The sequence below is a fragment of the Rana temporaria genome, chromosome 6 (assembly GCF_905171775.1).
Source record: "Rana temporaria chromosome 6, aRanTem1.1, whole genome shotgun sequence".
NCBI lineage: Eukaryota > Metazoa > Chordata > Amphibia > Anura > Ranidae > Rana > Rana temporaria.
This window is the reverse complement of record NC_053494.1, coordinates 206,756,532-206,773,207: the sequence shown is the minus strand read 5'-3', so window position 1 is coordinate 206,773,207 and position 16,676 is coordinate 206,756,532. Positions and strand designations below refer to the sequence as shown.

Sequence of the window (16,676 nt, the reverse complement as noted above, 5' to 3'; positions counted from 1 at the left end):
CGTTTACGTTAGATTTGCGATGCGTAAAGTTGCCCCTTGCTATATGAGGGGCAACCAATGTTAAGTATGGCAGTCGTTCCCACGTCGAAATTTTAAAATTTACGTCGTTTGCGTAAGTCGTCCGTGAATGGGGCTGGACGCCATTTACGTTCACGTCGAAACCAATGACGTCCTTGCGACGTCATTTAGCTCAATGCACGTCGGGAAATTTTAGGGACGGCGCATGCGCATTACGTTCGGCGCGGGAACGCGCCTTATTTAAATGCTCCACGCCTCTACCCGGCTCATTTGTATTAGGCGGGCTTGCGCCGGGGGATTTACGATACTCCGCCGCAACTTTACAGGCAAGTTCTTTGTGAATAAAGCACATGCCTGTAAAACGTGCGGCGGCGTAACGTTGATGACATACGTTACGCCGCCACAGTTTTTTACGCCCAGATATGAGAATCTGGGCCTTTGTTTCTTGCATGAAGATGTTTGAGTTTATCCACTTCAATACCGGGCACTTCCCCCCCTTCCTGCCCAAGCCAATTTTTAGCGCTGTCGCTTTTTAAATGGAAATTGCGACCCGTCGGGCAACACTGTATCCAAATATATATTTTTTTATTTTCTTTCCACAAGTAGAGCTTTCTTTTGGTGGTATTTGATCACCTCTGGGATTTTTATCTTCTTCTAAACAAATAAAAAAAAAGACAGAAAATTTTGAAAAAAAAAAATTTCTTAGTTTTTCTGTTACAAAACGTTGTAAATAAGTACGTTTTCTCCTTCACTGATGGGCACTGATAAGGCAGCATTGATGGTCACTGATGATGGGCACTGATAGGTGACACTGATATGCAGCACAGATGGATGGGCATTGATAGGTGGCACTGATGGGCACTCATAGGTGACACCGATATGCAGCACTGATGGGCATTCATAGGTGGCACTGATGGGCACTGAAATGCGACACTGATGGGCACTTTAAGGTGGAACTGATGGGCATTACTGATAAGGAGGCACTGGCAGTAGGGTGACTACGTGTCTCGGATTGCCCAGGACAGTCCCGCATTTTGCAGGTCTGTCCCCGGGTCCCGGTCACCTTCATTCCAGGACAATACAGTGTCCCGGGATGAAACTGACACAGCCACCCGATGAGCCAACGATGGAAACTGTCTGTTTCCCAGCCCAGGGTGTTCGCCCCGCCAAATGCCCTGCTATGCACTGCACAATGCGCCCAACCAGGACTGGGGGGGTGGGGGCAACTATGTTTTTTTTTGCTTTTTTTTTTCAATAGCCGGTGCCAGCAATTGCAACTGTGAGTCAATTTAAATGTGATTTGCCCATTTTTTCTTTAGAAATTTATTTTTTGCTGCAGCATGTTCTATACATGGTAAACATGCGCCACTTTACAGGCAGACTAAGGGGACCCCCCCCCAGGCACTATATTTAGAGGAATTGTTCATTTTTATTCTTGCACTTTAAGCATCATTATAATCACTGCTCCTGAAAAAACGATAATTTTTAAAAACATTTTTTGCATTGATACATGTCCCCCAAGGCTGTACCCAGACCCCCCATATTCCTATTATGGCCAATTACTTGCATATATAAAATTTAAAATTGGCAGTTTTTTTTGTGAAGGAGGGGGGTGTCCCTGAATGGCAGTTTGGAAATGTGGTCACCCTAACTGGCAGGCATTAGTGCCGGGCACTCATTGGCATCCCTGGTGGACATGGGTGGCATACCTGGTGGTCACAAGTGGTGGGCACCCCTGGTGGTGTCCCTGGTGGTCCTGGGTTGGCATCCTCAGGGGGGCTGCACTGATAATCAATCAGCGCATACCCCCACTGTCAGGAGAGCAGCCGATCGTCTCTCATTGCGTCTGACAGACGCGAGCGAGGAAAAGCCGATACACGGCTTCTCCTGTTTACATCGTGATCAGCTGTGATTGGACACAACTTATCACATGGTAAAGAGTCTCCGTAGATCGGAGTTGCAGTGTGTCAGACCGACACATCACACCATCGATCTCCGCTTCGGCTTGTTATCCTGATCACGTCATATTGCTACATGGCGGGCGGGAAGTGGCTAAAGAATGACACCGGAAGGATAATGTTTAAAATATTAGAAACTAGAAGGCCCCGTACACACGATAGAATCCATCCGCTGAAAAATCCCAGCAAATGGGTTTCAGCGGATAGATCCTATGGTGTGTACACTCCAGCGGATCTGTTTCCGTGGATATATCTCCCCTGGGATGGATTCCAGCAGATCGAATATTTGCTGACATGCAGAACAAATCTATCCGCTGGAATCCATCCCCACGGATGGATCCGCTGGTCTGTATAGACTCACCGGATCCATCCGTCCGAAGGGATCCCCCGCATGCGTCGCAATGATTCGACGCATGCGTGGAATTCCTTATATGACAGCGTCGCGCACGTCGCCGCGTCATAATCGCGGCGACGGCGCGACACATCATCGCCAGAGGATTTCGGCGCGGATTTCAATGCGATGGTGAGTACTCACCATCGCATTAAAATCTGCTGAAATCCTCGAGAGGATTTATCCGCGGAAACGGTCCGCTGGACCGTATCCACGGATAAATCCTCCCGTGTGTATGGGGCCGAATAAGTATTATGCCGTATACTATATACCAGTGTTTTTCAACCTTTTTTTTAGTCAAGGGTTTAGAACCGTGCACAATCCCGGGGCACAGCAGTCTGAGGGCTCATTCACACCAGGAGGTGCGTCCGAGCGTGCGCATTGTTTGCGTTTGCGCACGTCACAATTTTTTACTGAGTGCGAATGTACCTGCATGTGCAAGATGTGTGGGGGTGTCCTTAGGAAATATTGGCACCCACATGCGACTGAAAAAGGCAAAAGGTACAGGAAACCCTACAACTTTGACAGTGCATATTTTTTTAGCACTAATCACTGTATTGGTGTCACTGGTCCCCAAAATGTGTCAGTTAGGTGTCCAATTTGTCTGCCGCAATATCGCAGTCCCGCTAAAAGACACTGATCGACGCCATCACTAGTATATAAAAAAAAAAAATCCCATAGTTTGTACACCCTATAACTTTTTTTGCGCTAACCAATCAATATACGCTTATTGTGATTTTTTGTTACCAAAAATATGTAGCAGAATACATATTGACCTAAATTGATGAAGAAATTTGATTTTTTTTATTAGGTATGTTTTATAGCAGAAAGTAAAAAATATTGGCCCGGATTCAGAGAGCAGTTACGACGGCGTATCTCTGAGTCCGGCCGGTCGTATCTATGCGACTGATTCATAGAATCAGTTACGCATAGATTTCCCTAAGATCCAAACCGGCGTAAGTCTCTTACACCGTCGTATTTTAGGCTGCATATTTACGCTGGCCGCTAGGTGGCGCTTCGGTAGATTTACGCAAGGAATATGCTAATTAGGTAGATACGCCGATTCAGAAATGTACGTCTACCCGGCGCATTTTTTTACGTCGTTTACGTTCGGCTTTTTCCGGCGTAAAGTTACCCCTGCTATATGAGGGGTATCCTATGTTAAGTATGGACGTCGGGCCAGCGTCGATTGCGTCGTTTGCGTAAGTCGTACGTAAGTGACGTTCACGTCTAAAGCATTGACGATTTGCAGCGTAATTTCGAGCATGCGCACTGGGATTCTTTCACGAACGGTGCAATATAAATATAAAATTTGTGGGGTCACTATTAATTTAAATAAAACACGCCCACATCATCCACATTTGAATTCCGCGGGCTTACGCCGGACCACATACGTTACGCCACCTTAACTTAGGGTGCAAGTTATTTCTGAATACGGAACTTGCGCCCTAATTTACGGCGGCGTAACGTATCTGAGATACGTTACGCCCGCTGAGAGGTACACTATTGTATCTGAATCGGGGCCAATGTTTTTGATTTTAAAATTGTCGCACTTTTTTGTTTATAGCACAAAAAAATAAAAATCGCAGAGGTGATTAAATACCACCAAAAGAAAGCTTTATTTGTGGGGAAAAAAGGACAAAGTATGGCCATGTGGCTACTGTATGTGTGGACAACAATGTCAGAGCCCTTTGTTTACAAGCCCGGGGACAGTAAACAAATGATGCCGGGTGATGTCACTGGTTGCTAAGAATGGGGCAGGTGCTGACACCCACTGCTTCCTTAGCAAACATCGATAGGAAGCTGTCATAGAAACAGATACTTAGCCAGATTCAGAAAGACTGGCTTAACTTTGTGCAGGCGTAGCGTATCGCATATACGCTACGCTGCTGTAAGTCAGAGGGGCAAGTGCTGTATTCACAAAGCACTTGCGTCCTAAGTTACGGCGGCGTAGCGTAAATGTCCCGGCGTAAGCGCGCCTAATTCAAATTGGGAAGAGGTGGGCGTGTTTTATGCTAATAAGGCATGACCCCACGTAATTGACGTTTTGATCGTACGGCGCATGCGCCGTCCGTGGATGTACCCCAGTGCGCATGCGTCGGATAGAATGCCTAAGATACGTCGAACACTGCCTACGACGTGAACGTAACTTACGCACAGCCCTATTCGCATACGACTTACGCAAACGACGTAAAAAGATGCGCTTGTTCCGACGTCCATACTTTGCATGGGCTGCGCCACCTAGAGAGCAGCTTTATCTTTACGCCGGCGTATGTCTTACGTAAACGGCGTATCTTTACTGCGACGGGCAAGCGTACGTTCGTGAATAGGCGTATCTCGCTGATTTAGGCATTCTAGGCGTAAATCAGTGTACACGCCCCTAGCGGCCGGCGTAAATAGTCAGCTAAGATACATTTAAGTGTATTTCAATTTGAGAATACACTTAAATGTACGACGGCGCAGATTCAGAGTTACGACGGCGTATCTACTGATACGCCGGCGTAAACCTCTCTGAATCTGGCTAACTATTTATTATGTTCAGCTTCTACTAAAAGGGTCAAAAATCCAGAGCCAGACAAATGGCCAAATTTCAGTCCAAACTTTGCGCTCTTCCGTACTCGTGAGTTTGCTGGAGGTCCCTTGAGCAGTGTTCAATGGTGAAATTACCTTTTACCTGCAGCCGTGGCCAAAAGTTTTTGAGAATGGCATAAATAATAATTTTCACAAAGTCCTTGCGACGTCATTTGCCGCAATGCACGGAGCATGCGCTCTACGCTCGGCGCGGGAGCGCTCCTAATTTAAATGATTCCCGCCCCCTACGGGATCATTTACATTAGGCGCCCTTACGCAGGGCAAGTTTACACAGCGCACACGCAATTTACGGAGCTACTGCTCCGTGAATCGCGGGTAGCGCAGGAAATTTGCAGGGGCGCAGGGCAAAAACGCTGCCCTGCGCCTCCGTAACTAAGGGGCAAATCTACCTGAATCCGGGCCATTGTTTTTTTTTTTTTTTCAAATTGTCGCTCTATTTTTGTTTATAGCGCAAAAAATAAAAGCCGCAGAGGTGATCAAATACCACCAAAAGAAAGCTCTATTTGTGGGAAAAAAAAGGACGTCAATCTTGTTTAAAGTGACGCAGTGCCGAATCGCAAAAAGTGCTCTGGTCTTTGGGCAGCCAAATGGTACGGGGCTGAAGTGGTTAAGAGACACCGTATTTTTTACTGTCTGCGTTATTATTAATCATTTAATTTCAAGCGTATTACTTGCACACTGCAGGAGGGTGTAAAAAATGATCTGCCCAGGGAGTCAGATATGCTAGGTATGCCGTACTATTCATTCTTATATAAAAAAAAAAAAACATTCTACAATTTAGTGATCGTGCTAATGTACCGTGAACTGTATATATATATAATTATTTATAGAAGGGGTTCCTTGGAACCTAAAAAGCTTTTCAAGTGTTCTTTGGTGGTAAAAACGGTTGAGAAAATCTGTTCAATACAAATCCATTTAGACCTTCAACGTTTGGGCTTCCTTCTTATTGCTGTTAGGCCCCGTACACACGGCCGAGGAACTCGACGTGCCAAGCACGTCGAGTTCCTCGTCGAGTTCTGGGATGAAGCCGCCGAGGAGCTCGGCGGGCCGCCTTCTCCCATAGAACAACGAGAAAATAGAGAACATGTTCTCTATTTTCTCGACGAGCTCCTCGGCGGCTCCATTGAGCCAAAAGTGTACAGACGACAGAGTTTCTCGGCAGAATCCGGGTTTTGACCGAGTTTCTCGGTGAATTCTGCCGAGAAACTCTGTCGTGTGTACGAGGCCTAAGAGGTCATTTTCTCAGTTCTCACCTATCAAGAAATGGCTCCTCTTCTGTCTTGCCCATGTAACTTCAGCCACCTACCTACCCACCTACCTATCCAAATTGCAGCAGAATGATTAGGACAATGTGTATGGACTTTTGAGAAGGTTGAACCATTAATTCAGTCTCAGCATGGTGAAATTGGGCTTTTCTGCCATAAAAAGCACTCCATGGCATAAAAGCATATGACTACTGCCAGCTAAAGCATATGATTATTGCCAGTAGGTCACCCACAAGCTGGCGGTAGGAAATGTTTACTGCAGAGTCCTCAATTCCTCTCCACAATTCTGTGAATATCCATGCAGTCCTACATACCAGCTGTGCCAGATTTTCAAGGACAGTCCCACAACATGCCACCCTGTCATAGGCGTGAGCAAGCGGCGTGCCAGGTTTGCCTGGGCACACCATGGGCCAGATTCACAAAAGGGATACGCCATCGTATCCCGGTTTCTATCTATGCGACTGATTCCTAGAATCAGTTACGCATAGATATCCCTAAGATCCGACAGGTGTAATTATTTTACACTGTCAGATCTTAGGATGCAATACTGCGGCCGCCGCTGGGGGGAGTTTGCGTCGTAAACCAGCGTCGGGTATGCAAATCAGGAGTTACGGCGATCCACGACGGATTTTCGCGTTCGCTACGTCGCCGCTAGTCTAGTTTCCCGTCGCAAAGTTAGTCATCGTTTTAGGTGCCCTAACTTTAGTCAGCAAACGTATTGCTGTCTAAAGTATGGCGTCGTTCCCGCGTCGAAATTTAAAATTTAACGTTGTTTGCGTGACACGTCCGGGAATACGGAAGTACGCTACATGCGTCGCCGTTCGAAAAAATGACGTCACGGCGCGCAAAGCACGGTGGGAGTTAGGAAACGGAGCATGCGCAGTACGTCCGGCGCGGGAGCGCGCCTAATTTAAATGGCACACGCCCATTTAAATTGGCCCGCCTTGTGCCGGAGGCCGCCGGCGTAGTTTTCATCGCAAGTGCTTGGTGAATCAGGCACTTGCGATGAAAAATTGTGGCGGTGTAACGTATCTACGATACGTTACGCCGCCGCTGCCCTACGTGAATCTGGCCCCATAATCCTGGGGTTAGCAACCTGTCAATGGTGGGCAGGTGACAGGTAAACCACAATCCTTCCTTGCTGTGACATGTCAATAAGCAGAACAGGGGAATGCCTTGTTTACAAAGGAATCCCCTTGTTCTGCCTTTGCCGACCGCAATCGCAGAGTGCCTGGGAATATCGAGTTCCTGGGACCGCAAGCGTACTGGGATCGCAAAAAGTGGCCCGGTCTTTGGCCAGCCAAATGGTCCGGGGCTGAAGTGGTTAAACAGGAATTTAGGCGCTCACTGTATTGCTGGCAGGTTTTAAATTGAGTTTTTAAAAGGGACAAAACATGGGCAAAATGGACTTAATGGGGTGGATTCAGTAAGCAATTGCGTCTGCGTAACCATAGTTACGCAGCGCAATTGCTTAGTTGCGCCGGCGTAACGACTTTTCTGTATTCAGAAAGCTCGTTACGCCGACTGCAGCCTAAGATATGACTGGCATAAGGCTCTTATGCCGTCGTATCGTAGGCTGCATTCTTACGATGGACGCTAGGTGGCGTTCCCGTAGTGGTCAGCGTAGAGTATGCAAATTGCATACTCACGCCGATTCACAACCCTACGCGCGCCCTGCGTACGCATTTTACGTCGTTTGCGTTCGTCGTTTCCCGACGGAGCATGCGCACTACGTTCGGCGCGGGAACGCGCCTAATTTAAATGATCCACGCCCCCTACGGGATCATTTAAATTACGCGCGCTTACGCCGGCCATTTTTACGGAGCGCCCCCGCAAATTACGGAGCTACTGCTTCGTGAATGAAGCGTAGCGCACGTGATTTACGGAGGCGTAGCGTAAAAACGGTACGCTGCGCCTCCGTAAGAGGGCGCAAATCTCCCTGAATCTAGGCCAGTGTGTGTGTTTTTTTTGTTTTGTTTTTCATTTTGCCCAGACGTACCCTGTAAACCAGTCCCAGACAAGAAATGTTTAGTTATCTAATTTAGGAGATCGGCTCTCTAAGCCAACAGATCTTGATGATTAATCACCATAAAGCCCAAACCCATTTAAAACGAAATGCTGTTGTAACGCGGCTCGGATGATCTGACGCGGTCACACGGAGAAAACAATGGCCGGACCGTTGGGACAGGGAAAATATTGCTTTGTGTTGATATATTCCGCCAATATTATTGCACTTCCCCCAAATAATACAGCGCTCTGTCTGGTTTGTTGTGCTTTCCTCCGTTCACAGAGGAGAGGCGGGGCGGGGTGTCGGGGCGCGGAGGAGAAGAGACAGCGGGGATCGCTGTTCCTCCGGCCGCAGAGATCGGAGGTCCCTTGGCTGCGTGCACGATAGTAAAACACTAAAGAACATTCCAAGAGATACAATAAAAAAAAAAGTTCAGAACACTTAAAAAAAAAAAGCAAAAGTAGCATTTCCATCACGACTGCTTACCGCCTATGGACTCGCTGGGTTCACACAGGTCCGGCTGCGGTTTGCGGTCCGGTGTCCTGTGCGGTTCTGTTCAGCGGTTCAGGTGCGATTTGGGTCCAAATTTTTCTCTAAATTCGCCAAAAACGCACAGGACCCTTTTCAAATTCGCACCGTGACCGCACCGGACATGTGTGAACCGGGCTCCATCGAAAGCCGGTCACACTCACATGTTATGCGAATTGGATGCAGTTAAAAATGCATCCAATTCGCATTTATATGTGAACCCAGCCTGAGCAACCTTCTGAAACCGGTTTCACCGACCGTTAAAAAATCTGAGAAACTGGAATTCCTGATCCAGAAGTTCAATTCAAGATATCGGAAATTACAAGGCAGCATATGGTTCAAAATAAGTTTGGGGCGAGAAGGGTTTGGTAAATCCCTGGCAGCCCTAGCCTGACAAGATGACTCAAAAACAACATGATCTACTTGTTTTAAAAATCCTACCAGGGAAACTAAGATAGAAGGGGGCCAGCGATGACCGGAAAACACAGGTGGTGGAACAACGCCCTGGTGATTGATCACAGGCAAATTAGGCGGCCGCGAGGCCCTTGTGAGGGCAAGGCCTTAGGCCATGGGTCTTCAAACTACGGCCCTCCAGTTGTTCAGGAACTACAATTCCCATCATGCCTAGTCTTGTCTGTGAATGGCAGAGTTTTTTCAATGCCTCATGGGATGTGTAGTTCCGCAACAGCTGGAGGGCCGTAGTTTGAGGATCCCTGCCTTAGGCGATCGCCTAATTTGCCTAATTAACCACTTCCTACCGGACGGACGTCCCTGGACGTCCTTGGCTTTGAGCCGGGATATCTGAATGATGCCTGTAACTACAGGCATCATTCAGATATCGTCAGGGGCGGACTGACCATTCAAGCACTCGGGCACTGCCCGAGGTCCCCATGCCACTATGGGGCCCCATCAGGGTGTATACTGTGTGTGTATACTGTGTGTCTATACTGTGTATGTATACTGTATGTGTGTGTGTATACTGTGTTGTCCCATAATCTATTGCCTGGGGGCCCCATAATCTCCTATTGCCCGGGGGCCCCATAATCTCCTATTGCCCGGGTGCCCCATAATCTCCTATTGCCCGGGGGCCCCATGAGGTGTCAGTCCGCCCCTGGATATCGTCTTTTAGAGCCAGCGATTCTGTGCACCGTAAGAACGATCATATCGGCTGTTCCGCCGCTTGATCGCTCTTACGGGCAGAGAGAGGGGACGTCCCCCCCTCCCGCCGCCCTCCGGTGCTTCTACCGACTCACCGCTGCGATCGGTGAGTCGGAGAGCAGATCGCCTACCATAGAGATTTCCGGAGGACCAGATGGTCGCCGGAGGCCGGGCGCAACGTTATGTTTACCGGCCCCCTTCCCCCATTTAATCCCAAATCATCCCCGCAGCAACAGCTGGAGGGAGAGGAGAGTAGGGAAGCCGGAAGCGCTGTGTTGGGAAGGAGGGGGGGGGGGGAACCCAGGGGCAGTAGGGGGAATCTGTGCTGCACAGGGTGATTAGGGTATGCCTGGGCACACCCTGTGCGCACCCCTATAGACCCAATAAAAGATAAGCAAGATAAAAATAAAAAATAAATAAAAAAAAAACAGCATTTGCTGCAAAACTCACCTTCAATACAGAGATATTCGTTGCAGTACTTTTGTCTGCCTCTAGATGTCCTCAGTCTGATACCCAGCCCAGGTCATCCTGCACCCACCCTGGCTTGTGACTGGACAGTGAAAGGGGGAGCAGTGCACTGATGAGCTTATCTTACTGCTCGTTGCTTTTATCAGCATACCAGCAGGTTCCTTGTCACTGATTGGCTGCTTGTGTTTCTTCGTCTTTGCATGCTCCAGCCCTGCTGTACAGGGTCTGCAAGAGGCTGATGCCGGGTCAAATTCAGGCACTCCATATATAAAGGAAAAAATGAATAATGTATTAATTATAACAAAACTGCATTAAAGGGGTTGTAAAGGTACAATTTTTTCCCCCTAAATAGCTTCCTTTACCTTAGTGCAGTCCTCCTTCACTTACCTCATCCTTCCATTTTGCTTTTAAATTTCCTTATTTCTTCTGAGAAATCCTCACTTCCTGTTCTTCTGTCTGTAACTCCACACAGTAATGCGAGGCTTTCTCCCTGGTGTTGAGTGTCGTGCTCGCCCCCTCCCTTGGACTACGGGAGAGTCAGGACGCTCTCTACATTGCAGATAGAGAAAGGAGCTGTGTGTTAGTGAGCGTCCTGACTCTTCTGTAGTCCAAGGGAGGGGGGCGAGCACGACACTCCACACCAGGGAGAAAGCCTCGCATTACTGTGTGGAGTACCTTTACAACCCCTTTAACCTCTGTAGTTTATACTGTATTAGGTAGATTCAGAAAGAGTTAGACCTAACTCAGAATCTACGCCGACTTATGTTTAAGCGTATGCTCAAACAGAGATACGCTTAAACATATCTAAGATACGACGGCTTGCGCCGTCCTATCTTAGATTGCAATATTTTGGATGGCCGCTAGGTGGCGCTTCCATTGCGGTCGGCATAGAATATGTAAATGAGTTTATACGCCGAATCACGAACGTACGCCCGGCCGACGCAGTACTTTGACGCCGTTTACGTAAGAGATAGACCGCGTAAAGTTAGAGCTAGTCCCTAGTGGAATAGTAATGTCAAGTATGGCCGCCGTTCCCGAGTCGAAAATCATTTTTTTTTACATCGTTTGCGTAAGTCGTCCGTGAATCGGGATTTACGTCGTTTAAGTCCACATCAAAATCAATAGGCCCGTACGGCGTACTTAGCCGCAATGCACACTGGGAAATGTAGGCACCCGGCGCATGCGCAGTTAAAAAAAAAAACGTAAAAAATGTAGGGTCAAGCACTATTAGCATACAACACGCCCCCCCAACACACATTTCAATTCGGCGCCCTTACGCCCACCCGTTTTAGGCTACGCCGCCGTAACATAGCAGGCAAGTACATTGAGAATCATGGGCCAGATTCACATATAACTGCGGCGGCGTAATGTATCGTAGATACGTTACACCGCCGCAAAATTTCATCGCAAGTGCCTGATTCACCAAGCACTTGCGATGAAATCCTCCGCCGGCGGCCTCCGGCGCAAGGCGGGCCAATTTAAATGGGCGTGTGCCATTTAAATTAGGCGCGCTCCCGCGCCGGACCTACTGCGCATGCTCTGTTTCGTAATTCCCGTCGTGCTTTGCGCGCCGTGATGTCATTTTTTCGAACTGCGACGCGCGTAGCGTAATTCCGTATTCCCGGACGGCTTACACAAACGACGTTATTTTTTCAATTTCGACGCGGGAACGACGGCCATACTTTATACAGCAATACGATTGCTGCGTAAAGTTAAGGCACTAAAAAAACCGACTGACTTTGCGACGGGAAACTAGACTAGCGGCGACGTAGCGAACGCGAAAATCCGTCGGGAATCGCCGTAACTCCTAATTTTCATACCCGACGCTGGTTTACGATGCAAACTCCCCCCAGCGGCGGCCGCGGTACTGCATCCTAAGATCCGACAGTGTAAAACAATTACACCTGTCGGATCTTATGGATATCTATGCGTAACTGATTCTATGAATCAGTCACATAGATAGAAACAGAGATACGACGGAGTATCTCTAATGTGAATCTGGCCCAAAGTACTTGCCTAGCTAACTTACGGCGGCGTAGCCTAAGCACGCTAAGCTACGCCGCCGCAAGTTTAGGCTATTGTCTGTGAATCTACCTATATGTTCCTAGATTTACCTTTTAACTTGCTGCCTCGCCCTGCATGGAGACAGCTATGGTAGGATCATGTTTTGGATACATTGCGCTAATCTCATTTTTTGTCTTTCTTTTACGGATTCGGCAGGGCAGTTGGAAGCCCCCTGGTGATGGACCCCAACAGCATATGCCGCAAAACCAAGCGCCTGGCGGGCAAGCAGGCCGAGCTCTGCCAGACGGAGCCGGAGATCGTCACCGAGGTGGCCAAGGGCGCCAAGATGGGAGTGCGCGAGTGTCAGTACCAGTTCAGGTCACGGCGGTGGAACTGCACCGGTCACAACAAGTACTTTGGAAAGATCCTTCAGCAAGGTAAGCGCTTGTCTTCTCCACCCCCCTGAGAGGTGTCAACGGAGAGGATTAGGAAATGAGCCAAGTTACCAGTCCACGGTGTTAATTAGCAGCGTACTGTAACTCAACATTACTTATTAGGGAGTTCCATGTAGCCCCGGGCTAGAATAATTGAACTATTATTGCCGTGCTTGTTACCCTGTGTTCATGTTATCATAATTAACAGCTAGAGAACAGCGAGCAATGACATGAGATATCTACGGAACATAAAAGTGTACTGAGGTGAGAAAGGTCACCGCGCGAGGGATGGAGACGACGTTACAAGGAATGAACGATGTTCATTTATAGAAGACGTCGGCCAACATTACACTAGAAATCCTGTCGCTGGTGACAAATCACCAGAAGCAGAATTACTATACAAGGTAAAGAGATACCGTATTTATCTTCATATAACGCGCCCCGGCGTATAGCGCGCAACCCCAACCTGGAAGGGAAATTTCAGGAAAAAAATAAAATACTCAGTTTGAATGCCCCTCGTAGGTGTCTTGCCCGACGTCCATCTGCGGCCCTGGTGGTGTCCTCCCCGCTTCTCCCGCAATGTTTCTGAGTCGATCCCCGCTTCCCGCACTGTGTTTGAACGCCGCCGCCGCCATATACCGAGCGCAGTACACTCGGCCAGGCTCGGCTCCCATTGCGGTCACGCACAGGGCGTGACCGCGAGAGGAGCCGAGCCTGGCCGAGTGTACTGCGCTCGGTATATGTCGGCGGCGGCGTTCAAACACAGCGCGGGAAGCGGGGATCGGCGTATATCGCGCACCCACGATTTTCCCCTTATTTTAAGGGGGAAAATGTGCGCGGTATACACCGATAAATACGGTACTTCCCTATGCAGGGCCGGCCTTAGGTGTTCAGGCGCCCTGTGTGAGCTAATCCTGTGGCGCCCCCCCCCATCTTCACCCCTGCAGCTCTGGACCCCCTGCATGTTACACAGACCCCCCTTCAGTGCAGACCCCCCTTCAGTGCAGACCCCCCTTCAGTGTATCCACCCCTTCAATGCAGACCCCCATTCAGTGCAGACCCCCCATTTAGTGTAGCCCCCCTCGTTCAGTGCAGCCCCCCCCTTCAGTGTAGCCCCCTCGTTCAGTGTACCCCCCCTGTTCAGTGCAGCCCCCCTTTAGTACCGCAGATCAGCGTGGCGGCACATGCCCAGCGCCCAGTGCTCTCCATACATCAGAGTCCTCAGTGTTCCCCCTTACATCAGAGTCCTCTCCATACATCAGAGTCCTCTCCATACATCAGAGTCCTCATTGTTCCCCCTTACATCAGAGTTCTCAGTGTTCCCCCTTACATCAGAGTGCTCTCCATACATCGGAGTCCTCAGTGTTCCCCCTTATATCAGAGTTCCCCTTTACACCAGAGGCCACAGTGTTTCCCCTTAGATCAAAGTCCTCTTCGTACATCAGAGTCCTCAGTGTTCCCACTTACATCAGAGTCCTCTCCATACATCAGAGTTCTCAGTGTTTCCCCTTAAATCAGGGTTCCCAGAGCATCCCTTATGTTAGAGCCCCCAGAATTCTCCCTTACATCAGAGTCTGCAGAGCCCCTCCTTACAGTGAAAGGGAACTCTGCGAGTTCAGATGTAAAAGGGGAACTCTGTGGACTCCGATGTAAAGGGGGACTCTTGTTATTAACTTCATATGATTAGAAATGTTATTTATGAGCAAAATATATGTATAAAAAATAGCTGTGCACCGCTAAAGTGTTCGGGTTTGACTTGAAGAAAAGGTGGCGACCCTATGCGCCATACCAAGTAAGTGAACGCGGCCATTGCCGCTCGGGGACCCGGAAGGTCTGCTGACCGCCAGCCACTTGTTGGTCTGCCCAGGCAGCTGTGAACACAACACACAGCCTGTTCCGGGATGTTTTGGGAGTTTGTTGTTGGAGGGGTAGACGACGTTCCTTCGCACGCTGCGTTCTCTTCTCTCCCCTGCAGGCAGAAGTCAGATTATTGCGATGTTCTACATAAGTCCCCGGCTTTATTGCTTAGACATGTTCCCCCGGTGTGTAATGAAGTCATTATGAATTGCCTGAGACAATGTGTGGGTTTAATAAAGAAAAAGAATGTGTAGCTGTCTGACGCATGATTTACTGCGCAGATCCCCCCCCCCCCCCCCCCGTCCTCCTGGCCAATCAGAATCCTCGGAATTTGTGTCCTCCATGGTGTCCCATGCATTCCCTGGGAGCTCTTCCTTATGGTCTCCCTTTACCTAATGGGCCTAAGTGCCGCTTAGCCGCCATTTACACATCAAAACACACTCATTGGGGATTTATGGCCCTCTGATGTGTAAACTCCCATCGTCTTTAATGACTGACTTTTGAACTTGAAACAATTAAAGCATTTAAAAAAATAAAGAGGCTTCTGAAGAAGTCATTTAAAGGAGGACCACCCTGATCTCCATAGCTGTGTACAGTCTACAGAACGCCCCCACCCTGATCTCCATAGCTGTGTACAGTCTACAGAACGCCCCCACCCTGATCTCCATAGCTGTGTACAGTCTACAGAACGCCCCCACCCTGATCTCCATAGCTGTGTACAGTCTACAGAACGCCCCCACCCTGATCTCCATAGCCGTGTACAGTGTACAGAACGCCCCCACCCTGATCTCCATAGCTGTGTACAGTCTACAGAACGCCCCCACCCTGATCTCCATAGCTGAGTACAGTCTACAGAACACCCCCACCCTGATCTCCATAGCTGAGTACAGTCTACAGAACGCCCCCACCCTGATCTCCATAGCTGTGTACAGTCTACAGAACGCCCCCACCCTGATCTCCATAGCTGTGTACAGTCTACAGAACACCCCCACCCTGATCTCCATAGCTGTGTACAGTCTACAGAACGCCCCCACCCTGATCTCCATAGCTGTGTACAGTCTACAGAACGCCCCCACCCTGATCTCCATAGCTGTGTACAGTCTACAGAACGCCCCCACCCTGATCTCCATAGCTGTGTACAGTCTACAGAACACCCCCACCCTGATCTCCATAGCTGTGTACAGTCTACAGAACACCCCCACCCTGATCTCCATAGCTGTGTACAGTCTACAGAACGCCCCCACCCTGATCTCCATAGCTGTGTACAGTCTACAGAACGCCCCCACCCTGATCTCCATAGCTGTGTACAGTCTACAGAACGCCCCCACCCTGATCTCCATAGCTGAGTACAGTCTACAGAACGCCCCCACCCTGATCTCCATAGCTGTGTACAGTCTACAGAACGCCCCCACCCTGATCTCCATAGCTGTGTACAGTCTACAGAACGCCCCCACCCTGATCTCCATAGCTGTGTACAGTCTTCAGAACGCCCCCACCCTGATCTCCATAGCTGTGTACAGTCTACAGAACGCCCCCACCCTGATCTCCATAGCTGTGTACAGTCTTCAGAACGCCCCCACCCTGATCTCCATAGCTGTGTACAGTCTTCAGAACGCCCAACCGGAACTTTTTTTGGAACTCAATCCATGGCGAAACTTTTGCAACTTGTCACATAAAGCATAGCCCTCAACTGTCCCTGATTTCGAGGGACTGTCCCTGATTTGGAGCAATGTCCCTCTGTCCCTCATTCCTCCTCATTTGTCCCTCATTTTGGTCTGATCTATAGAGTTGTATATAAAATGCACTTTTTATCTATCAAAAAGTGTTCCCCAGCGCTAAACCTTTCATCTGATTTCTAAATTGCTGCATTTGTAAATGCCAAAAGCCAATATAAAGAAATAGTAGTGGTAAAAAAAAGCCCTTGTGGGTTTAACCAATCTTACTTTTCGTAGAATTCTCCTTTAAGGGGGCGTGGCAAGGGGTGTGTCCTATGCC

General features: G+C 48.9%; 1 protein-coding gene across 1 annotated transcript in view; it reads left to right on the top strand.

The window, feature by feature from the left end:
* Positions 1 to 16,676, top strand: part of WNT6 (Wnt family member 6) — a 124,638-nt gene that overhangs the window by 83,586 nt on the left and 24,376 nt on the right. Inside the window, exon 2 of the mRNA XM_040358158.1 lies at positions 12,607 to 12,827. Coding sequence (XP_040214092.1) covers positions 12,607 to 12,827 — 221 coding nt within the window. The remainder of the gene's footprint in view (positions 1 to 12,606; positions 12,828 to 16,676) is intronic.